At 42.3% G+C, this 24,110-nt stretch overlaps 1 protein-coding gene across 22 annotated transcripts in view; it reads left to right on the plus strand.

Annotated features, from left to right (window-relative positions):
- The window catches only part of TTN (titin), a 270,727-nt gene that overhangs the window by 214,080 nt on the left and 32,537 nt on the right, over positions 1-24,110 (plus strand). For all 22 annotated transcript variants that reach the window (XM_081814090.1, XM_081814067.1, XM_081814082.1 and 19 more), the window contains 13 exons: positions 193-489; positions 578-880; positions 979-1,284; positions 2,362-2,649; positions 2,742-3,032; positions 3,123-3,410; positions 3,578-4,165; positions 4,252-4,356; positions 4,794-4,991; positions 5,081-5,377; positions 5,469-6,056; positions 6,148-6,450; positions 6,565-23,670. In XM_081814090.1, coding sequence (XP_081670216.1) covers positions 193-489; positions 578-880; positions 979-1,284; positions 2,362-2,649; positions 2,742-3,032; positions 3,123-3,410; positions 3,578-4,165; positions 4,252-4,356; positions 4,794-4,991; positions 5,081-5,377; positions 5,469-6,056; positions 6,148-6,450; positions 6,565-23,670 — 20,958 coding nt within the window. The remainder of the gene's footprint in view (positions 1-192; positions 490-577; positions 881-978; positions 1,285-2,361; positions 2,650-2,741; positions 3,033-3,122; positions 3,411-3,577; positions 4,166-4,251; positions 4,357-4,793; positions 4,992-5,080; positions 5,378-5,468; positions 6,057-6,147; positions 6,451-6,564; positions 23,671-24,110) is intronic.

Genomic DNA, 24,110 nt, shown 5'->3' on the forward strand with positions numbered 1-24,110 from the left:
AGTCATATATTCCAGTTACATATTTTACATATAAGGAAATTAAGATTCTGAAAAATTATGTACTTTCCAAGGTCCTACAGGAAGTTAATGCCAACATAAAGACTGCAGTCAGGTCTCCAGACCTGCAGTCTACTCATTCCCCATTTCACATGTGTTAGTGGAAAACTTCACTTATCTTTCTTATTCTTTCAGATAAACCGGGTCCTCCAGCATCTGTTAAAATCAACAAAATGTATGCAGATCGTGCAATGCTTTCTTGGGAACCTCCTCTTGAAGATGGAGGCTCAGAAATCACCAACTATGTTATTGACAAACGTGAAACAAGCAGACCCAACTGGGCACAAGTCTCGGCTACAGTGCCCATCACCAGTTGCAGTGTGGAGAAACTCATAGAGGGCCATGAATATCAGTTCCGAATTTGTGCTGAGAATAAATATGGTGTGGGCGATCCAATCTTCACTGAACCAGCGATTGCTAAAAACCCATATGGTAGGAACATTTTCCTTGAGTTTTTCATTTGACTTTTTAAAGGTTACCTTTTAGACTGGCATATTAACTTTTCAATCAATCTCTGCAGACCCACCTGGGCGCTGTGATCCTCCTGTTATTAGCAACATAACCAAAGATCACATGACGGTAAGCTGGAAACCACCAGCAGATGATGGCGGCTCACCCATTACTGGCTATTTGGTTGAAAAGCGAGAAACCCAGGCAGTTAACTGGACTAAAGTCAACAGAAAACCTGTTATAGAAAGAACAATAAAAGCAACAGGTCTCCAAGAAGGCACTGAATATGAGTTCCGAGTTACAGCTATAAATAAGGCCGGACCAGGGAAACCCAGTGATGCATCCAAAGCTGCTTATGCCCAGGACCCTCTGTGTAAGTTTTCATGAAAGAGTCCCATATCTTATGTTATAATCAACCCTGAACAACCAAGAATGAGATTTTAATGAAATTTTTCTGTTATTTATCCTCAGATCCTCCTGGCCCACCAGCTTTTCCTAAAGTATACGATATGACCCGTAGCTCTGTGAGTCTATCTTGGGGCAAGCCAGCCTATGACGGTGGTAGCCCTATCATTGGCTACCTTGTTGAAGTAAAACGAGCTGACTCTGATAACTGGGTGAGGTGCAATTTACCAGAGAAGCTACAGAAAACCCGCTTTGAGGTTACTGGCCTAATGGAAGACACAGAATATCAGTTCCGCGTGTATGCTGTTAATAAGATTGGATACAGCGACCCCAGTGATGTGCCAGACAAACACCGTCCCAAGGACATCTTAAGTAAGTGTTATCAGGAGAAATAGAGTTTTTCTCATCAGGCATATTATAAAAGGCAGTATAGAACCCCCTTATGTAGATTTGTTTATTTATGAGCATTAGAGTTGGTAGCTCCAGGAGTACATTGTAATGGAGACTGGGTTGGTACTTTATGATATCCTACACAGACCAAATGGAATGCACGCTGATCTGTGGCTTTGAAAAGCTTTTCATACTTACATGAGAATTCATGTCTTCAAAAGAAGAATATGGAACATAGGAATTTTATTCTGAAAATAGTTTTTTTTAACTAAGTAGTGAGCTATTTGTCATTCTAATGGGCTTTTTTTTTTCATCTTCTAATCCATCCTTCTTCATAAGTATGTAATTACAGGCTGTCCATCCTAATTTCCCTTCTCACCATTTTTCTATTTGCTTATTTCCCATAACCATTTCTCCCTTTATTTTGAATTACTTGGTGTAATACTTCACCCCCTATATATTTTTCTTCCCATATGAAATAAAGAGAGCCAGATTATACATCAGAGAGCTTCACTGAACATAGAAAAAAAAACAAGAATGGAAGAGAGCCAAGAATCAATTATCTAGGGGCGCCTGGGTGGCTCAGTCGTTAAGCGTCTGCCTTCGGCTCAGGTCATGATCTCCAGGTCCTGGGATGGAGCCTCACATCAGGCTCCCTGCTCAGCGGGGAGTCTGCTTCTCCCTCTCCCTCTGCCTCTTCCCACTGCTCCTACTCTCTCTCTCTGTACCTGTCTCAAATGAATAAATAAAAAATTCTTTAAAAAAAAATCAATTATCTACGTTTAATAGAGAGAGTTTGAGAGTATGGAAGGTTTGTGAGAGGAGGAGGAGAGAAGGTACAGATCCTTCAGGGAAAACTTGGGTTTAGCCTACAGGATATTAGAATATAGAAAGATCAACAATCACTACAGAGTGTTGAAATAGTTGACAAAAGTTTTGAGGATCATACTAAGAATTTTTTAGAGACCTAGAAATCAGTTCTGAAAAAGAAACTAATTTAAGAGTGGTAAGGTTAGTCCTTGGAAATATATTTGACCATTAAATTATTATTTTAAACAGTCCCTCCTGAGGGAGAGCTCGATGCTGATTTGAGGAAAACACTCATATTACGTGCTGGAGTTACAATGAGATTGTATGTACCAGTAAAAGGACGTCCACCTCCAAAGATAACCTGGTCTAAACCAAACGTCAATCTAAGAGAAAGGATTGGACTTGACATAAAATCAACGGACTTTGACACTTTCTTGCGCTGTGAAAATGTGAACAAATATGATGCAGGAAAATATATCTTGACTCTGGAGAACAGCTGCGGTAAAAAGGAATATACCATTGTAGTGAAAGTGCTTGGTAAGTCTATTTGAAGAAAACAATCCTATGTTAAAAATGTAGTTTATGTATTTTTTACATATTCATTTCTTGTTTGTCCATGATTTGTCCAGATACTCCCGGGCCACCTGTCAATGTTACTGTTAAGGAAATATCCAAAGATTCTGCTTATATTACCTGGGATCCTCCCATTATTGATGGCGGAAGTCCCATCATAAACTATGTGGTGGAAAAACGTGACGCAGAGAGGAAGTCCTGGTCTACGGTGACGACTGAGTGCTCAAAAACAAGCTTCCGAGTGTCTAACTTGGAGGAGGGAAAATCCTACTTCTTCAGGGTGTTTGCTGAAAATGAGTATGGCATCGGCGATCCTGGTGAAACACGAGATGCTGTCAAAGCTTCTGGTAAGCAAATGGGCTACTACCCCATCATTTTGAGTGACCTCTTACCTTGGTTATCTGGTGCTTAAACCTATCATTTCTCCTTTGCTTTAGAAACTCCTGGACCAGTTGTGGACCTGAAAGTGATATCTGTAACTAAGTCATCTTGTAGCATAGCCTGGAAAAAGCCTCGCAGTGATGGTGGCAGCCGAATTACCGGATATGTAGTAGATATCCTGACTGAAGACAATAAGTGGCAACATGTTATGAAATCATTAAGCTTACAGTACGCCACAAAAGATTTGACTGAAGGCAAGGAATATACCTTCAGAGTGAGTGCTGAGAATGAAAATGGAGAAGGAACCCCAAGTGAAATCACTGCTGTGGCAAAGGATGATATTGGTAAGCCTTTAGCCACGCATCTTCATTTTCCCTTTATTGCCATCAAAAGTGCACTCTTGAGCCCTACTCACAGGCTTATCTAAAAGTCCTTTAAAAATTATAATAATCTGAAAAAATTAATTGCCTGGTCTGAAAAATGACAATAATTTATCTCTGCTGTTTTACAGTGGCTCCTGACCTTGACTTAAAGGACATACCTGATTTGTGCTACTTGGCTAAAGAAAACAGCAACTTCCGTCTTAAGATCCCCATAAAAGGCAAGCCAGCTCCATCAGTATCCTGGAAGAAAGGGGAAGATCCTCTACCAACTGACACAAGAGTCAGTGTTGAGTCAACTGCAGTTAACACAACTCTTGTGGTACATGATTGCCAAAAATCTGATGCTGGAAAATACACAATCACACTGAAGAACGTTGCTGGCACCAAGGAAGGAACTCTTTCTATAAAAGTTGTTGGCAAGCCTGGCATCCCCACGGGACCAATCAAATTTGATGAAGTCACAGCAGAAGCCATGACCTTAAAGTGGGGTCCTCCAAAGGATGACGGAGGTTCTGAAATCACCAACTATATCCTAGAGAAGAGAGATTCTGTAAACAACAAGTGGGTGACCTGTGCCTCAGCTGTCCAGAAAACCACCTTTAGAGTAACCAGACTTCATGAGGGCATGGAATACACCTTCAGGGTCAGTGCTGAAAATAAATATGGTGTAGGAGAAGGCCTGAAATCAGAGCCAATTGTTGCTAAACATCCATTTGGTGAGTGTCTCAGAGTCAGAAAACACAAAACATGTTTTTGAAAAAAGTTCCCTAGTATAACTCTTGCATCATCTACTTTTTCCTAGATGTGCCTGATGCTCCCCCACCTCCCAATATCGTGGATGTCAGACATGATTCAGTATCTCTAACTTGGACTGACCCCAGGAAAACTGGTGGCTCTCCAATTACAGGTATTTCATTTGCTCTTCTCCTACAGCTTTTACATTAATGTTTCTTCCAAATCGTCCTCCCTGAAAAACAAGCTGAATGTATGCTCCTTATTTATAGCACTACCTGCACATACAGTAATGGTTTTTTTCCTTTCAGTACATTAAGCATTAGTTAAGCTAATACTTGATTTCAATGAAAATCTCCTAATAGTTAAAAAGGCTTCGTAGTGATACCTCTTTTTCTAAGAATTTTTCAACAGAAGGTGCAATAAATACATATTCCAAGAGAAAAAAAAAAGTGCCTAGGAAATAAAAGTATAGATACTAACAAGAATGACTATTTATTCCATATTATGTCCACATATAAACCATTTGGGCAAAAACATGTACTCAAAAACCAGACTGGCATTTGTATTTTCTACCTGGATTGACAAATTCACCGGGTCTTTTTTTTGTAGGGTATCATATTGAGTTCAAGGAAAGAAACAGCCTTTTGTGGAAGAGAGCTAACAAGACTCCTATTAGGATGAAAGACTTCAAAGTGACAGGATTGACTGAAGGTCTTGAGTACGAATTCCGAGTCATGGCAATCAATTTAGCAGGAGTAGGCAAGCCGAGCCTGCCATCAGAGCCAGTGGTGGCACTTGATCCAATTGGTAAGTCATTATACAAAGAAAAGCCCAGGTGTGTTTTCTGCGTGAAAAAAACACATTGGTATTTGACTGGCTTTTTTGCTTTGTTTTAGATCCTCCCGGCAAACCTGAGGTTATTAATGTAACAAGGAATTCAGTGACCCTCATTTGGACTGAACCCAAATATGATGGTGGTCATAAGTTGACTGGATATATAGTGGAGAAGCGGGATCTACCCTCTAAATCTTGGACAAAAGCCAACCATGTTAATGTCCCAGATTGTGCCTTTACTGTAACTGACCTTGTTGAAGGTGGAAAATATGAATTCAGAGTTAGAGCGAAGAATACAGCAGGTGCTATCAGTGCTCCATCAGAAAGTACAGGAACCATTATTTGCAAGGATGAATATGGTGGGTCTATTTTACTTTTTTATGCACATAAAAAAAAGCAAATTAAGCCTCCTTCCTTTGCTGATTAAAATGTATTTTTTTTTCTTTGCAGAGGCACCAACCATCGTCCTTGATCCCACAATAAAAGATGGGCTGACAATTAAAGCAGGAGATACCATTGTTTTGAGTGCCATTAGCATTCTTGGCAAGCCCCTTCCAAAGTCGAGTTGGTCTAGAGCAGGAAAAGACATGAGACCATCAGATATTGTTCAGATATCTTCGACCCCAACATCTTCCATGCTTACTGTCAAGTATGCCACTAGAAAAGATGCTGGTGAATATACCATTACTGCTACCAATCATTTTGGCACAAAGGAGGAACATGTGAAGGTAACAGTCCTCGATGTACCTGGTCCGCCAGGTCCCATTGAAATCAGTAATGTTTCTGCTGAAAAAGCAACACTCACATGGACACCTCCATTGGAGGATGGCGGCTCACCAATTAAGTCCTATGCTCTTGAAAAGAGAGAAACCAGTCGACTTTTGTGGACAGTGGTTGCTGAAGATATTCAGTCTTGCAGGCATGTGGCCACCAAACTTATCCAAGGAAATGAGTACCTCTTCCGGGTCTCGGCTGTAAACCAGTATGGGAAAGGAGAACCTGTACAGTCTGAACCTGTCAAAATGGTGGACAGATTTGGTACGTAGAGCATCTAAGGGAACTGACATGTTAACATATGCAGCACAGTTTATGAAAGCATGGATTTCTCATAAGTTTGCTTCTTTTTCAGGTCCCCCTGGCCCTCCTGGAAAACCAGAAGTATCAAATGTCACTAAAAACACTGCCACCGTCAGTTGGAAAAGACCAGCTGATGATGGTGGTAGTGAAATCACAGGATATCATATTGAAAGGAGAGAAAAGAAAAGCTTGCGATGGGTGAGAGCAACAAAGACACCAATTTCAGATCTCAGATGCAAAGTAACAGGACTGCAAGAAGGAAACACCTACGAATTTCGTGTCAGCGCAGAAAACAAAGCTGGAATTGGTCCACCTAGTGATGCTTCAAATCCTGTTCTGATGAAAGATGTAGCATGTTAGTATTTACTTTTTTTTCAACACCACTCATTTGGGAGTGCCAGTATTTCAGAGAAGTTGTCCAAAAGCCAAACTCCTAACATACACTTTTGTGTCTTTGCTTCTGTTTCAGATCCCCCAGGACCACCTTCAAATGCACATGTCACTGATACTACCAAAAAATCTGCTTCTTTAGCATGGGGCAAGCCTCATTATGATGGAGGACTTGAAATCACTGGCTATGTCGTAGAGCATCAAAAAGTAGGAGATGAGGCCTGGATAAAAGATACAACAGGAACTGGTCTCCGAATCACTCAATTTGTTGTCCCTGATCTTCAGACTAAAGAAAAATACAATTTTAGAATCAGAGCCATCAACGATGCAGGTATTGGGGAGCCGGCAATGATTCCAGATGTTGAAATTGTAGAACGGGAAATGGCTCCTGATTTTGAACTAGATGCTGAGCTTCGAAGAACACTTGTTGTTAGAGCAGGACTCAGTATTAGAATATTCGTGCCAATTAAAGGTCGTCCTGCTCCTGAAGTGACATGGACCAAAGATGACATCAACCTTAAAAACCGAGCTAACATTGAAAACACGGAATCATTTACTCTTCTGATTATACCAGAATGTAACAGATATGACACTGGTAAATTTGTCATGACCATTGAAAACCCTGCTGGGAAGAAAAGTGGCTTTGTTAACGTCCGAGTCTTGGATACCCCAGGACCTGTCCTTAACCTGAGGCCTACGGACATCACAAAGGACAGTATCACCCTGCACTGGGACCTCCCGCTGATAGATGGGGGCTCCCGTATAACAAACTACATTGTGGAGAAACGAGAAGCAACACGGAAATCTTACTCCACAGTCACCACGAAGTGCCATAAATGCACATATAAAGTTACTGGCTTGTCAGAAGGATGCGAATACTTCTTTAGAGTGATGGCAGAAAACGAATATGGAATTGGTGAGCCAGCAGAAACAACAGAACCTGTGAGAGCCTCCGAAGCACCATCACCACCAGACAGTTTGAACATTATGGACATAACTAAGAGCACAGTCAGCCTGGCATGGCCTAAACCAAAGCACGATGGTGGCAGTAAGATCACTGGCTACGTGATTGAAGCCCAAAGAAAAGGCTCTGACCAGTGGACCCACATCACCACTGTGAAAGGGTTAGAATGTGTCGTGAAGAATCTAACCGAAGGGGAAGAATACACCTTCCAAGTGATGGCCGTGAACAGTGCAGGAAGAAGTGCCCCTAGAGAAAGCAGACCTGTCATTGTCAAGGAGCAGACAACGCTTCCCGAATTGGATCTTCGTGGCATCTATCAGAAATTAGTCATTGCCAGAGCTGGTGAGAACATCAAAGTGGAAATTCCAGTGCTTGGTCGGCCAAAGCCCACAGTTACGTGGAAAAAAGGAGACCAGATTCTTAAACAAACACAGAGAGTTAACTTTGAAAATACAGCCACTTCAACCATCTTAAATATCAACGAGTGTGTAAGAAGTGATAGCGGGCCCTATCCATTAACAGCAAGGAACATTGTGGGAGAGGTTGGTGATGTCATCACTATTCAAGTCCACGATATCCCAGGGCCACCTACTGGACCAATCAAATTCGATGAAGTTTCATCTGATCTTGTAACCTTCTCTTGGGACCCACCAGAAAACGATGGAGGTGTACCAATAAGCAACTATGTAGTAGAAATGCGCCAGACTGACAGTACTACATGGGTTGAGTTAGCAACCACTGTCATACGCACTACCTATAAAGCCACTCACCTTACTACCGGACTGGAGTATCAATTCCGGGTAAAAGCTCAAAATAGATATGGAGTTGGACCAGGCATCACATCTGCATCTATAGTTGCCAACTATCCATTTAAGGTTCCTGGGCCTCCTGGGACCCCTCAGGTGACTGCAGTTACCAAGGATTCAATGACAATTAGCTGGCATGAGCCTCTTTCTGATGGTGGAAGCCCCATTTTAGGATACCACGTTGAAAGGAAAGAACGAAATGGTATTCTCTGGCAAACTGTGAGCAAAGCATTGGTACCAGGCAACATTTTCAAATCAAGTGGACTTACAGATGGTATTGCTTATGAATTCCGAGTGATCGCAGAAAACATGGCAGGCAAAAGCAAGCCAAGCAAGCCATCTGAACCTATGCTTGCTTTAGATCCCATTGACCCACCTGGGAAACCAGTTCCTCTAAATATTACTAGACACACAGTGACACTTAAATGGGCTAAGCCTGAATACACTGGAGGCTTTAAAATTACCAGTTATATAGTTGAAAAGAGAGATCTTCCCAATGGACGGTGGCTGAAAGCCAACTTCAGCAACATCCTGGAGAATGAATTTACAGTCAGCGGCCTAACAGAAGATGCTGCCTACGAATTCTGTGTGATTGCCAAAAATGCTGCTGGTGCTATTAGTCCACCATCTGAGCCATCAGATGCTATCACATGCAGGGATGACATTGAAGCACCAAGGATAATGGTGGATGTTAAATTTAAAGACACAGTAATATTAAAAGCAGGTGAAGCATTCAAACTAGAAGCTGATGTTTCGGGTCGCCCACCACCAACAATGGAATGGACCAAAGATGGAAAGGATCTTGAAGGCACAGCAAAGTTAGAAATAAGAATCGCAGATTTCTCTACTTACCTGATAAACAAGGATTCATCAAGAAGGGACAGTGGTGCCTATATTCTTACAGCAATGAATCCTGGTGGGTTTGCTAAACACATTTTCAATGTCAAAGTCCTTGATAGACCAGGCCCACCTGAAGGACCTTTAGCTGTATCTGAAGTGACATCAGAAAAATGTGTATTGTCATGGTTGCCTCCACTGGATGACGGAGGTGCCAAAATTGATCACTATATAGTTCAGAAACGTGAAACCAGCAGATTGGCATGGACAAATGTAGCCTCAGAAGTCCAAGTGACAAAACTAAAGGTCACTAAACTTTTGAAAGGCAATGAATACATATTCCGCATCATGGCTGTAAATAAATATGGAGTTGGAGAGCCACTGGAATCAGAGCCTGTGCTTGCAGTAAATCCTTATGGACCCCCTGATCCACCCAAAAACCCTGAAGTTACAGCTATTACTAAAGATTCAATGGTTGTCTGCTGGGGACATCCTGACTCTGATGGTGGAAGTGAAATCATCAATTATATCGTAGAACGGCGTGATAAAGCTGGACAACGCTGGGTGAAATGCAACAAGAAAACTCTTACTGATTTAAGATATAAAGTGTCTGGACTGACAGAAGGACATGAATATGAGTTCAGGATTATGGCTGAAAATGCTGCTGGAATTAGTGCACCAAGTTCTACCAGTCCATTTTATAAAGCTTGTGATGCTGTGTTTAAGCCCGGCCCACCAGGTAACCCACGTGTTCTAGATACGAGCAGATCATCCATTTCAGTTGCTTGGAATAAACCTATCTATGATGGCGGCTCAGAAATCACTGGGTATATTGTTGAGATTGCCCTGCCAGAGGAAGATGAATGGCAGATTGTCACTCCACCAGCTGGGCTCAAGGCAACTTCTTACACCATCACCAACCTCACAGAGAATCAGGAATATAAAATCCGCATCTATGCCATGAATTCTGAGGGAATGGGAGAACCTGCACTTGTTCCTGGAACTCCAAAGGCTGAAGACAGGATGCTGCCCCCAGAAATTGAACTGGATGCTGACCTGCGCAAAGTTGTTACTATAAGAGCTTGTTGTACCCTGAGACTTTTTGTTCCAATCAAAGGAAGGCCTGCACCTGAGGTGAAGTGGACCCGGGAACATGGAGAATCCTTAGATAAAGCTAGCATTGAATCCACAAGCTCTTACACCCTGCTCATTGTTGGAAATGTAAACAGATTCGACAGTGGCAAATACATACTAACTGTAGAAAACAGCTCAGGCAGCAAGTCTGCGTTTGTCAATGTTAGAGTACTAGATACGCCAGGCCCTCCACAGGATCTCAAGGTAAAGGAGGTCACTAAATCATCTGTCACATTGACATGGGAGCCTCCTCTCTTTGATGGAGGTTCAAAAATAAATAACTATATTGTTGAAAAGAGGGAATCAACAAGAAAAGCATATTCAACTGTTGCAACAAATTGCCACAAGACGTCCTGGAAAGTAGACCAGCTTCAAGAAGGGTGTAGTTACTATTTCAGGGTTCTTGCTGAAAATGAATACGGCATTGGGCTGCCTGCTGAAACTGCAGAGTCTGTGAAAGCATCAGAACGACCCCTTCCTCCAGGAAAAATAACTTTGGTGGATGTCACCAGAAATAGCGTGTCACTCTCTTGGGAAAAACCAGAGCATGATGGAGGAAGCCGAATTCTAGGCTACATTGTTGAGATGCAGAGCAAAGGCAGTGACAAATGGGCCACATGTGCCACAGTCAAAGTCACTGAAGCCACTATAACTGGATTAATTCAGGGTGAAGAATACTCTTTCCGTGTTTCTGCTCAGAATGAAAAGGGCATCAGTGATCCTAGACAACTGAGTGTGCCAGTAATTGCCAAAGATCTTGTCATTCCACCAGCCTTCAAACTCCTGTTCAATACATTCACTGTACTGGCAGGTGAAGACCTAAAAGTTGATGTTCCATTCATTGGATGCCCTACACCTGCTGTAACCTGGCATAAAGATGATGTACCACTGAAGCAGACAACTAGAGTAAATGCGGAGAGCACAGAAAATAATTCACTACTGACGATAAAGGAAGCCTGCCGAGAAGATGTGGGACATTACACAGTTAAACTGACCAACTCGGCTGGTGAAGCTACCGAAACCCTTAACATTATTGTTCTTGACAAACCAGGGCCTCCAACTGGACCAGTTAAAATGGAGGAAGTGACAGCTGATAGTATTACTCTTTCCTGGGGCCCACCTAAGTATGATGGTGGGAGTTCTATCAATAATTACATTGTAGAAAAACGGGACACTTCCACAACCACCTGGCACATTGTGTCAGCAACTGTTGCAAGGACAATAATAAAGGCTTGCAGATTAAAGACCGGATGTGAATATCAGTTTAGGATTGCAGCTGAAAACAGATATGGAAAGAGCACCTACCTCAATTCAGAGCCTATTATAGCCCAGTATCCATTCAAAGTTCCTGGTCCTCCTGGCACACCATTTGTGACGCTCTCCTCCAAGGACAGCATGGAAGTACAGTGGAATGAGCCAGTTAGTGATGGAGGTAGCAAAGTCACTGGTTATCATCTAGAACGCAAGGAGAGAAATAGTATCCTCTGGGTGAAGTTGAATAAAACACCCATTCCTCAAACCAAGTTTAAAACAACTGGCCTTGATGAAGGCATTGAATATGAATTTAGAGTCTCTGCAGAGAACATCGTGGGCATTGGCAAGCCAAGTAAGGTGTCAGAATGCTACATGGCTCGTGACCCATGTGATCCACCAGGGCGGCCAGAGGCAATTATTGTCACACGAAATTCTGTGACCGTCCAGTGGAAGAAACCCACTTATGATGGTGGAAGCAAGATCATTGGCTATATTGTAGAGAAGAAAGAATTGCCTGAGGGCCGCTGGATGAAAGCCAGTTTTACAAATGTCATTGACACTCAGTTTGAAGTAACTGGCCTAGTTGAAGATCATAGATATGAGTTCCGGGTTATAGCTCGAAATGCTGCAGGAATGTTTAGCGAGCCTTCAGAAAGCACAGGAGCAATAACAGCAAGAGATGAGGTAGATCCACCACGAATAAGTATGGATCCAAAATACAAAGACACAATTGTGGTTCATGCTGGTGAGTCATTCAAGATTGATGCAGATGTTCATGGCAAACCAATACCGACCATTCAGTGGGTAAAAGGTGATAAGGAGCTTTCAAATACAGCTCGATTAGAAATAAGGAGCACTGACTTTGCCACCAGTCTCAGCATAAAGGATGCAGTACGCACTGACAGTGGAAATTACATATTGAAGGCCACAAATGTTGCAGGGGAGAGATCAGTTACTGTAAATGTCAAAGTTCTTGATAGACCAGGACCACCAGAGGGACCTGTTCTGGTATCAGGAGTGACAGCAGAAAAATGCACACTAGCTTGGAAACCCCCACTGCAGGATGGTGGAAGTGACATCATAAATTATATTGTGGAGAGGAGAGAAACCAGCCGCTTAGTTTGGACGCTTGTTGATGCCAATGTGCAAACTCTCAGCTACAAGGTTACTAAGCTTCTCGAAGGCAATGAGTATATTTTCCGTATAATGGCTGTAAACAAATATGGTGTTGGTGAACCACTTGAATCTGAGCCAGTGATTGCCAAGAATCCATTTGTAGTGCCAGATGCACCAAAGGCTCCAGAAATCACAACAGTGACCAAGGACTCAATGATCGTTGTATGGGAAAGACCAGCATCTGATGGTGGCAGTGAAATTCTTGGATACGTTCTTGAAAAACGGGATAAGGAGGGCATTAGATGGACAAGATGCCACAAACGCCTGATTGGGGAATTGCGCTTGAGAGTAACTGGACTCCTAGAAAATCACAATTACGAATTCAGAGTCTCAGCCGAAAATGCTGCTGGACTTAGTGAACCAAGCCCGCCTTCTGCTTACCAAAAGGCTTGTGATCCTATTTATAAACCAGGACCTCCAAACAATCCCAAAGTCATAGATATTACCAGGTCTTCTGTCTTCCTTTCTTGGAGCAAACCAATATATGATGGTGGCTGTGAAATCCAAGGCTACATTGTTGAAAAATGTGACGTGAGTGTTGGTGAATGGACAATGTGCACACCACCAACTGGAATCAATAAAACAAATATAGAAATAGAAAAGCTGTTGGAAAAGCATGAATACAATTTCCGTATCTGTGCTGTGAATAAAGCTGGAGTTGGAGAACATGCTGATGTCCCTGGACCTGTTATAGTTGAAGAAAAATTAGAAGCACCAGACATTGAACTTGACCTAGAACTAAGGAAAATTATAAATATAAGGGCAGGTGGCTCCTTAAGACTATTTGTTCCTATTAAAGGTCGTCCTACACCAGAAGTTAAATGGGGAAAGATGGATGGTGAAATCCGAGATGCAGCTATAATTGATGTCACCAGCAGTTTCACCTCTCTTGTTCTTGACAATGTCAACCGATATGATAGTGGAAAATATACTCTCACATTAGAAAACAGCAGTGGAACGAAGTCTGCCTTTGTTACCGTGAGAGTCCTGGACACACCAAGTCCTCCTGTTAACCTGAAAGTCACTGAAATCACTAAAGACTCAGTATCAATTACATGGGAACCTCCTCTGTTGGATGGGGGATCCAAAATAAAAAATTACATTGTTGAGAAACGTGAAGCCACAAGAAAATCATATGCTGCAGTGGTAACAAACTGCCATAAGAATTCTTGGAAAATTGATCAACTCCAAGAAGGCTGCAGTTATTACTTTAGAGTCACAGCTGAGAACGAGTACGGTATTGGCCTTCCAGCCCACACTGCTGATCCTATTAAGGTTGCAGAAGTCCCACAACCTCCAGGAAAAATAACTGTGGATGATGTCACCAGAAACAGTGTCTCCTTGAGTTGGACAAAGCCTGAACATGATGGTGGCAGTAAAATCATTCAGTATATTGTGGAAATGCAAGCTAAACACAGTGAGAAATGGTCAGAGTGTGCTCGAGTCAAGTCCCTTGAAGCAGTAATTACTAACCTAACTCAGGGAGAAGAATATCTCTTTAGAGTTGTTGCTGTAAATGAAAAGGGAAGAAGTGATCCTAGGTCCCTTGCAGTTCCAATAGTTGCCAAAGATCTGGTCATTGAGCCAAATGTAAGACCTGCATTCAACAATTACAGCATACAGGTCGGCCAAGATTTGAAAATAGAAGTGCCAATTTCTGGACGTCCTAAGCCAACCATTACCTGGACTAAAGATGGTCTTCCACTGAAGCAGACCACAAGAGTCAATGTTACTGATTCACTTGACCTCACTGTACTCAGCATTAAAGAAACTCATAAGGATGATGGTGGACATTATGGAATCACAGTGGCTAATGTTGTAGGTCAGAAAACAGCATCCATTGAAATTATAACTCTAGATAAACCTGATCCTCCAAAAGGACCTGTTAAATTTGATGAAGTCAGTGCGGAAAGTATTACATTATCTTGGAATCCCCCATTATACACAGGGGGCTGCCAGATCACCAACTACATTGTTCAGAAAAGAGATACAACCACCACAGTATGGGATACTGTTTCTGCTACTGTTGCCAGAACCACACTCAAAGTGACCAAACTGAAAACTGGTACAGAATACCAATTCAGAATATTTGCTGAAAACAGATATGGACAAAGTTTTGCCTTGGAGTCTGATCCAATTGTAGCTCAATATCCCTACAAAGAACCAGGCCCTCCAGGCACACCATTTGTCACAGCCATTTCCAAAGACTCCATGGTCGTTCAGTGGCATGAACCAGTCAATAACGGCGGAAGCCCAGTCATAGGTTACCACCTTGAGAGAAAGGAAAGAAATAGTATTTTGTGGACAAAAGTCAACAAAACCATTATTCATGACACTCAGTTTAAAGCAGTCAATCTTGAAGAGGGCATTGGATATGAATTCAGAGTTTATGCTGAAAATATTGTTGGTGTAGGTAAAGCAAGCAAGAATTCCGAATGCTTCGTAGCCAGAGATCCCTGTGACCCACCAGGAACCCCAGAAGCAATAATGGTTAAAAGAAACGAAATCACTTTACAGTGGACCAAACCTGCTTATGATGGTGGAAGTATGATTACAGGTTACATTGTAGAGAAACGTGATTTGCCTGAGGGTCGCTGGATGAAAGCCAGCTTCACAAATGTCATTGAAACTCAATTTACCGTGTCTGGTCTTACTGAAGATCAAAGATACGAGTTCAGAGTCATTGCAAAGAATGCGGCTGGTGCAATAAGTAAACCCTCTGACAGTACTGGACCAATAACTGCCAGGGATGAGGTTGAACTTCCAAGAATTTCAATGGATCCAAAATTCAGAGACACAATTGTGGTAAATGCTGGAGAAACATTCAGGCTTGAGGCTGATGTCCATGGAAAGCCTCTACCGACCATTGAGTGGTTACGAGGAGATAAGGAAATTGAAGAATCTGCCAGATGTGAAATAAAGAACACAGATTTCAAGGCTTTACTTATTGTAAAGGATGCCATTAGAATTGATGGTGGACAGTATATTTTAAGAGCTTCCAATGTTGCAGGTTCTAAGTCATTCCCAGTAAATGTAAAAGTGTTGGATAGACCAGGACCTCCAGAAGGGCCAGTCCAGGTTACCGGAGTCACTTCTGAAAAATGCACTTTAACATGGTCTCCACCACTTCAAGATGGTGGCAGTGATATTTCCCACTATGTTGTTGAAAAGAGAGAAACGAGTCGACTTGCCTGGACTGTTGTTGCTTCAGAAGTTGTGACCAATTCTCTGAAAGTTACCAAACTCTTAGAAGGGAATGAATATATTTTCCGCATAATGGCTGTCAACAAATACGGTGTTGGAGAGCCTTTGGAATCTGCACCAGTACTGATGAAAAATCCGTTTGTGCTTCCTGGACCACCAAAAAGCTTGGAAGTCACCAACATTGCCAAGGACTCCATGACTGTCTGTTGGAACCGTCCAGATAGTGACGGTGGAAGTGAGATTATCGGTTATATTGTAGAGAAAAGAGACAGAAGTGGCATTAGGTGGATAAAATGTAATAAACGCCGCATTACAGATTTGCGTCTAAGAGTAACAGGATTAACAGAAGATCATGAGTATGAATTCAGAGTCTCTGCAGAAAATGCTGCTGGAGTTGGAGAACCAAGTCCAGCTACAGTTTATTATAAGGCTTGTGATCCTGTGTTCAAACCTGGCCCACCCACCAATGCACACATTGTAGACACCACTAAAAATTCAATTACACTTGCCTGGGGTAAGCCCATCTATGATGGTGGCAGTGAGATCCTAGGATATGTAGTAGAAATCTGTAAAGCAGATGAAGAAGAATGGCAAATAGTTACTCCACAGACTGGTCTGAGAGCCACTCGATTTGAAATTTCAAAACTCACTGAGCACCAAGAGTACAAAATACGAGTCTCTGCCCTCAATAAAGTTGGCTTAGGTGAGGCTACATCAGTTCCTGGTACTGTGAAACCAGAAGATAAACTTGAAGCACCTGAACTTGACCTTGACTCTGAATTAAGGAAAGGAATAGTTGTAAGAGCTGGTGGATCTGCCAGAATTCACATTCCATTCAAAGGTCGCCCAACACCTGACATCACCTGGTCTCGAGAGGAAGGGGAATTCACAGATAAGGTCCAAATTGAAAAGGGAGTAAACTACACCCAACTATCAATAGATAACTGTGATAGAAATGATGCCGGAAAATACATTCTCAAGCTGGAAAACAGCAGTGGATCTAAATCTGCTTTTGTAACTGTGAAAGTTCTTGACACCCCAGGACCGCCACAGAATTTGGCAGTCAAAGAAGTGAAAAAAGATTCTGTCCTGCTGGTATGGGAACCACCCATCATTGATGGGGGTTCAAAGGTGAAGAACTATGTTATTGACAAACGTGAGTCAACCAGAAAAGCATATGCTAACGTGAGTAGTAAATGCAGCAAAACAAGCTTTAAAGTTGAGAATCTTACAGAAGGAGCCATTTATTACTTTAGAGTTATGGCTGAAAATGAATTTGGAGTTGGTGTTCCAGTGGAAACCGCTGATGCTGTGAAAGCCGCTGAACCTCCTTCCCCACCAGGAAAAGTGACACTCACTGACGTGTCCCAGACCAGCGCATCACTGATGTGGGAGAAACCTGAACATGATGGTGGCAGCAGAGTCTTGGGTTATGTTGTTGAAATGCAGCCCAAAGGAACAGAAAAATGGAGTGTTGTGGCCGAATCCAAAGTCTGTAATGCAGTGGTTACTGGTTTGAGTTCTGGACAAGAATATCAGTTCTGTGTCAAGGCTTACAACGAGAAAGGAAAAAGCGATCCAAGAGTGCTTGGTGTTCCTGTCATAGCCAAGGACTTGACCATACAGCCTAGTTTTAAGTTACCATTTAACACATATACTGTCCAAGCTGGAGAAGATCTTAAAATTGAAATTCCAGTTATCGGCCGACCAAGACCTAACATTTCATGGGTCAAAGATGGTGAGCCTCTTAAACAAACCACAAGAGTAAATGTTGAGGAAACAGCCACTTCAACAATTTTGCACGTCAAAGAGAGTAATAAAGATGACTTTGGAAAATACACTATAACAGCAACAAATAGTGCAGGTACAGCCACAGAAAATCTCAGCATCATTGTTTTGGAAAAGCCCGGACCTCCAGTTGGACCAGTTCGGTTTGATGAAGTTAGTGCAGACTTTGTGGTCATCTCATGGGAACCTCCAGCCTATACTGGAGGTTGCCAGATAAGCAACTACATTGTAGAGAAGCGAGATACAACTACCACCACTTGGCATATGGTATCAGCAACAGTTGCGAGAACAACAGTTAAAGTAACCAAACTGAAAACAGGCACTGAGTACCAGTTTAGAATTTTTGCAGAAAACAGGTATGGAAAGAGCGCCCCTCTGGATTCTAAACCAGTTATTGTACAATATCCATTTAAAGAACCTGGGCCACCTGGAACTCCTTTTGTGACATCCATTTCAAAAGACCAGATGATTGTGCAGTGGCATGAGCCAGTTCATGATGGAGGAAGCAAAGTTATTGGCTACCATCTTGAACAGAAAGAAAAGAACAGCATCTTATGGGTCAAATTAAATAAGACTCCCATTCAAGACACCAAATTCAAAACAACTGGGCTTGATGAGGGCCTTGAGTATGAGTTCAAAGTTTCTGCTGAAAACATTGTTGGCATTGGCAAGCCTAGCAAAGTGTCAGAATGCTTTGTTGCTCGTGATCCATGTGACCCACCTGGTCGCCCCGAAGCCATTGTTATCACAAGAAACAACGTTACACTGAAATGGAAGAAACCTGCCTATGATGGTGGTAGCCAAATAACAGGTTATATTGTAGAAAAGAAAGATCTACCTGATGGCCGCTGGATGAAAGCCAGCTTTACCAATGTATTAGAAACTGAATTTATGGTGAGTGGACTTGTAGAAGACCAAAGATATGAATTTAGGGTAATTGCAAGAAATGCAGCTGGCAACCTCAGCGAACCATCTGAAAGCACTGGTGCCATTACTGCCAGAGATGAAATTGATGCACCAAATGCCTCACTGGATCCAAAATATAAAGATATAATCCTTGTTCGTGCAGGAGAGACTTTTGTCCTTGAAGCTGATATCCACGGCAAGCCTATACCTGATATTGTTTGGTCAAAAGATGGAAAAGAGCTTGAAGAAACAACTGCTAGGATGGAAATTAAGTCTACCATTCAGAAAACTACTCTTGTTGTCAAAGACTGTATACGTACTGATGGAGGACAGTATATTCTGAAACTCAGCAATGTCGGTGGCACAAAGTCCATACCAATCACCGTAAAGGTACTTGACAGGCCAGGGCCCCCTGAAGGACCTCTGAAGGTTTCTGGAGTTACCGCTGAGAAATGTTACCTGGCATGGAACCCACCTTTACAGGACGGTGGTGCTAATATCTCACATTACATCATTGAAAAGAGAGAAACAAGCAGACTCTCCTGGACCCAGGTTTCAACTGAGGTACAGGCGCTTAACTACAAAGTCACTAAACTTCTTCCTGGTAACGAGTACATTTTCCGCGTCATGGCTGTGAATAAATATGGAATTGGAGAGCCCTTGGAATCTGAGCCTGTTATAGCCTGTAATCCATATAAGCCACCAGGTCCTCCTTCACCACCTGAAGCCTCAACAATCACCAAAGATTCTATGGTAGTAACATGGGCACGCCCGGTGGATGATGGAGGTGCCGAAATTGAGGGCTACATTCTTGAAAAACGAGATAAGGAAGGCATTAGATGGACCAAGTGCAACAAGAAGACTCTAACAGATCTCCGATTCAGAGTAACTGGCCTTACCGAAGGTCATTCCTATGAGTTCAGAGTCGCTGCCGAAAATGCAGCTGGTGTGGGTGAACCTAGCGAGCCATCTGTCTTCTATCGTGCATGTGATGCCTTGTATCCACCAGGTCCACCAAGTAATCCAAAAGTGACAGATACTTCCAGGTCTTCTGTCTCCCTGGCGTGGAATAAGCCAATTTATGATGGTGGTGCACCTGTTAAGGGCTATGTGGTAGAGGTCAAGGAAGCCACTGCTGATGAATGGACAACCTGCACTCCACCGACAGGATTACAAGGAAAGCAGTTCACGGTGACCAAGCTTAAAGAAAATACTGAGTATAACTTCCGTATTTGTGCCATCAATTCTGAAGGTGTAGGTGAACCTGCAACTATACCTGGCTCAGTTGTTGCTAAAGAGAGGCTAGAGCCACCAGAAATAGAACTTGATGCTGATCTCAGAAAGGTGGTTGTTCTGCGGGCAAGTGCTACTTTACGCTTATTTGTCACAATCAAAGGGCGACCGGAACCTGAAGTTAAATGGGAAAAGGCCGAAGGCACTCTTGCGGAGAGGGCCCAGATCGAGGTGACCAGCTCCTACACAATGTTGGTAATTGATAATGTTACCAGATTTGATAGCGGTCGGTATAATCTGACCCTAGAAAATAACAGTGGCTCCAAAACGGCTTTTGTTAATGTCAGAGTTCTTGACTCACCAAGCGCCCCTGTGAATTTGAACGTAAGAGAAGTAAAGAAAGATGCGGTGACATTATCTTGGGAGCCCCCTCTTATTGATGGTGGAGCTAAGATTACAAACTACATTGTTGAAAAACGAGAAACTACAAGAAAAGCATATGCTACTGTTACAAACAATTGCACGAAGAATACTTTTAAAATTGAAAATCTGCAAGAAGGATGTTCTTACTACTTCCGAGTCTTGGCTTCCAATGAATACGGGATTGGTTTGCCAGCTGAAACGACTGAACCCGTTAAAGTTTCTGAACCACCCCTCCCACCCGGAAGAGTGACTCTTGTTGATGTGACCCGTAACACAGCTACAATTAAGTGGGAGAAGCCAGAAAGTGATGGTGGCAGCAAAATTACTGGTTATGTAGTTGAAATGCAGATGAAAGGGAGTGAAAAATGGAGCACTTGCACACAAGTTAAGACTCTAGAAGCGACTATATCTGGCCTAAATGCGGGAGAAGAGTATACCTTCAGGGTAGCTGCAGTCAATGAAAAAGGAAGGAGTGATCCGAGACAACTTGGAGTGCCGGTAATTGCAAGAGATATTGAAATAAAGCCCTCCATCGAGCTTCCTTTCAGTACTTTCAACGTAAAGGCTAGAGACCAACTTAAGATTGATGTTCCATTTAAAGGAAGACCTCAAGCTACTATAAGCTGGAAAAAGGATGGTCAGATTCTTAAAGAGACCACAAGGGTCAATGTTTCTTCTTCAAAGACTGTAACATCACTATCTATTAAGGAAGCTTCCAGGGAAGATGTTGGAACTTATGAATTATGTGTTTCGAACAGTGCTGGATCCATAACAGTTCCTATAACTGTAATTGTCCTTGACAAACCAGGGCTTCCAGGACCTGTTCTTATTGATGAGGTTAGTTGTGACAATGTAACAATTTCCTGGAGTCCTCCAGAATATGATGGTGGCTGCCACATTAGCAATTACATCGTTGAAAAGAGAGAAACCACTTCTACCACATGGCATGTAGTTTCACAGGCAGTTGCAAGAACATCCATTAAAATAGTTCGTCTGACAACAGGAAGTGAGTATCAGTTCCGTGTTTGTGCAGAAAACCGCTATGGCAAGAGCTCCTACAGTGAATCTAAACCTGTTGTTGTGGAGTATCCATTCAGCCCCCCAGGTCCTCCTGGTACTCCTAAAGTTGTGCATGCCACAAAATCTACCATGATTGTAAGCTGGCAAGTGCCAGTTAATGATGGAGGAAGTCAAGTAATTGGCTATCACCTTGAATACAAAGAGAGAAGCAGCATTCTTTGGTCAAAAGCAAATAAAATCCTCATCACTGATACTCAAATGAAAGTCTCCAGCCTTGATGAAGGACTGATGTATGAGTATCGTGTATATGCTGAGAACATTGCTGGAATTGGTAAATGCAGTAAATCTTGTGAACCAGTCCCTGCAAGAGATCCCTGTGACCCTCCTGGACAACCTGAAGTCACCAATATCACAAGAAAATCAGTGTCACTTAAATGGTCCAAACCACATTACGATGGTGGAGCTAAGATCACAGGATACATTATCGAACGTAGAGAACTACCAGATGGCCGGTGGCTGAAGTGCAATTTTACTAACGTACAAGAAACATACTTTGAAGTAACTGAACTTACCGAAGATCAGTGTTATGAATTCCGGGTTTTTGCAAAGAATGCAGCTGACTCAGTTAGTGAACCATCTGAATCCACTGGACCTATTACAGTTAAAGACGATGTCGAGGCTCCAAGAATTATGATGGATGTCAAGTTTCGAGATGTTATTGTTGTCAAAGCTGGAGAGGTCCTTAAGATAAATGCAGACATTGCAGGGCGACCTCTGCCAGTAATTTCCTGGGCCAAGGATGGGGTAGAAGTTGAAGAAAGAGCAAGAACAGAAATTGTCTCGACAGACTATAATACTTTGTTAACAGTGAAAGACTGTGTCCGACGAGACACTGGGCAGTATGTACTAACACTGAAGAATGTTGCAGGAACTCGGTCCATGGCAGTTAACTGCAAGGTACTTGATAAGCCTGGCCCACCAGCAGGACCACTTGAAATAAATGGTCTCACAGCTGAGAAATGCTCGCTTTCCTGGGGACCGCCCCAAGAAAATGGTGGCGCAGATATTGACTATTACATTGTAGAAAAACGTGAAACAAGCCACCTTGCATGGACAATGTGTGAAGGAGAATTAAGGACAACATCCTGTAAAGTAACCAAGTTACTCAAAGGCAACGAATACATCTTTAGGGTAACGGGTGTTAATAAATATGGTGTTGGTGAGCCCCTGGAGAGCATGGCAGTAAAAGCACTAGATCCATTTACAGTTCCAAGTCCACCAACATCTTTGGAAATTACATCTGTGACCAAAGAGTCCATGACCCTTTGCTGGTCGAGGCCAGAGAGTGATGGAGGCAGTGACATCTCGGGATATATAACTGAAAGGCGAGAGAAAAACAGCCTACGATGGGTGCGTGTAAACAAAAAACCAGTTTATGACCTGAGAGTGAAATCAACCGGACTTCGGGAAGGATGTGAATATGAGTACCGGGTTTATGCAGAAAATGCTGCTGGCCTGAGCCTTCCAAGTGAAACCTCTTCCTTGATTCGGGCAGAAGATCCAGTGTTCTTGCCATCTCCTCCATCCAAACCCAAAATTGTGGACTCAGGCAAGACAAACATAACTATTAGCTGGGTTAAGCCCTTGTTTGATGGCGGGGCCCCAGTAACTGGATACACTGTAGAATACAAGAAATCTGATGAAACTGAGTGGGAGACTGCCATTCAGAACTTAAGAGGCACAGAATATACCATCGGTGGACTAACAACAGGAGCCGAGTATGTTTTCAGAGTAAGATCTGTCAATAAGGTCGGTGCTAGTGATCCCAGTGATAGCTCCGATCCCCAAGTAGCAAAAGAAAGAGAAGAAGAACCTGTATTTGATCTTGACAGTGAAATGAAGAAGACCTTGATTGTCAAGGCCGGTGCCTCATTTACCATGACCGTACCTTTCCGGGGAAGACCAGTACCTAGTGTCTTGTGGAGTAAGCCAGACAGTGACCTCCACGCTAGAGCTTACATTGATTCCACAGACTCTCGTACGTCACTTACTATTGAAAATGCCAACAGAAGTGATTCTGGAAAATACACAGTAACAATTCAGAATATTGTGAATGCTGCTTCACTGACCTTAGTTGTCAAAGTTTTAGATTCTCCCGGTCCTCCAACCAATATTACTGTACATGATATAACCAAAGAGACTGCAGTGTTATCCTGGGATGTTCCTGAAAATGATGGTGGAGCACCAGTGAAGAACTACCACATAGAAAAACGTGAGGCCAGTATGAAAGCATGGGTCTCTGTGACCAACAACTGTAACCGCCTCTCCTATAAAATCACCAACTTACAAGAAGGGGCAATTTACTACTTCCGAGTCTCTGGAGAGAATGAGTTTGGTGTTGGTGTACCAGCTGAAACAAAGGAAGGAGTAAAAATAACAGGTATGTTTTAAGAACAAAGAACATCTATATATCCATATTAATTTTCCTAGAATACTATGAATCACTCTAATTAGTCTCACTTAATTTTAAAGACTTTTGGTTCACACCTCAAATAATTCATACTATAGCACAACATGAAATCTCTAATAGAGAAAGTTCTTTGTTGATTAAAAAAATGCGGAAATTTACATAGCTGGAATTAGATCATATATGTTGAATTTAAATATAACTGAATTTGACTGCACATATATATAGTGTGTGTGTGCAGAAATTGTATGATTAAGTTTCTTATTAGATTGTTCATCTTATTCTTCACTTTTATACCCATGATAAATTTGGGATAAATTTTACCATTTAATCTAGTCACTTGACACTTAATTTGAATTTGGATGCTATGACATACTATGACATGTAATGACAAAGCTTGGTGAAGCTTCGCT

Source organism: Leptonychotes weddellii, chromosome 3 (assembly GCF_054177405.1).
Source record: "Leptonychotes weddellii isolate Sample4059 chromosome 3, ASM5417740v2, whole genome shotgun sequence".
Taxonomy (NCBI): domain Eukaryota; kingdom Metazoa; phylum Chordata; class Mammalia; order Carnivora; family Phocidae; genus Leptonychotes; species Leptonychotes weddellii.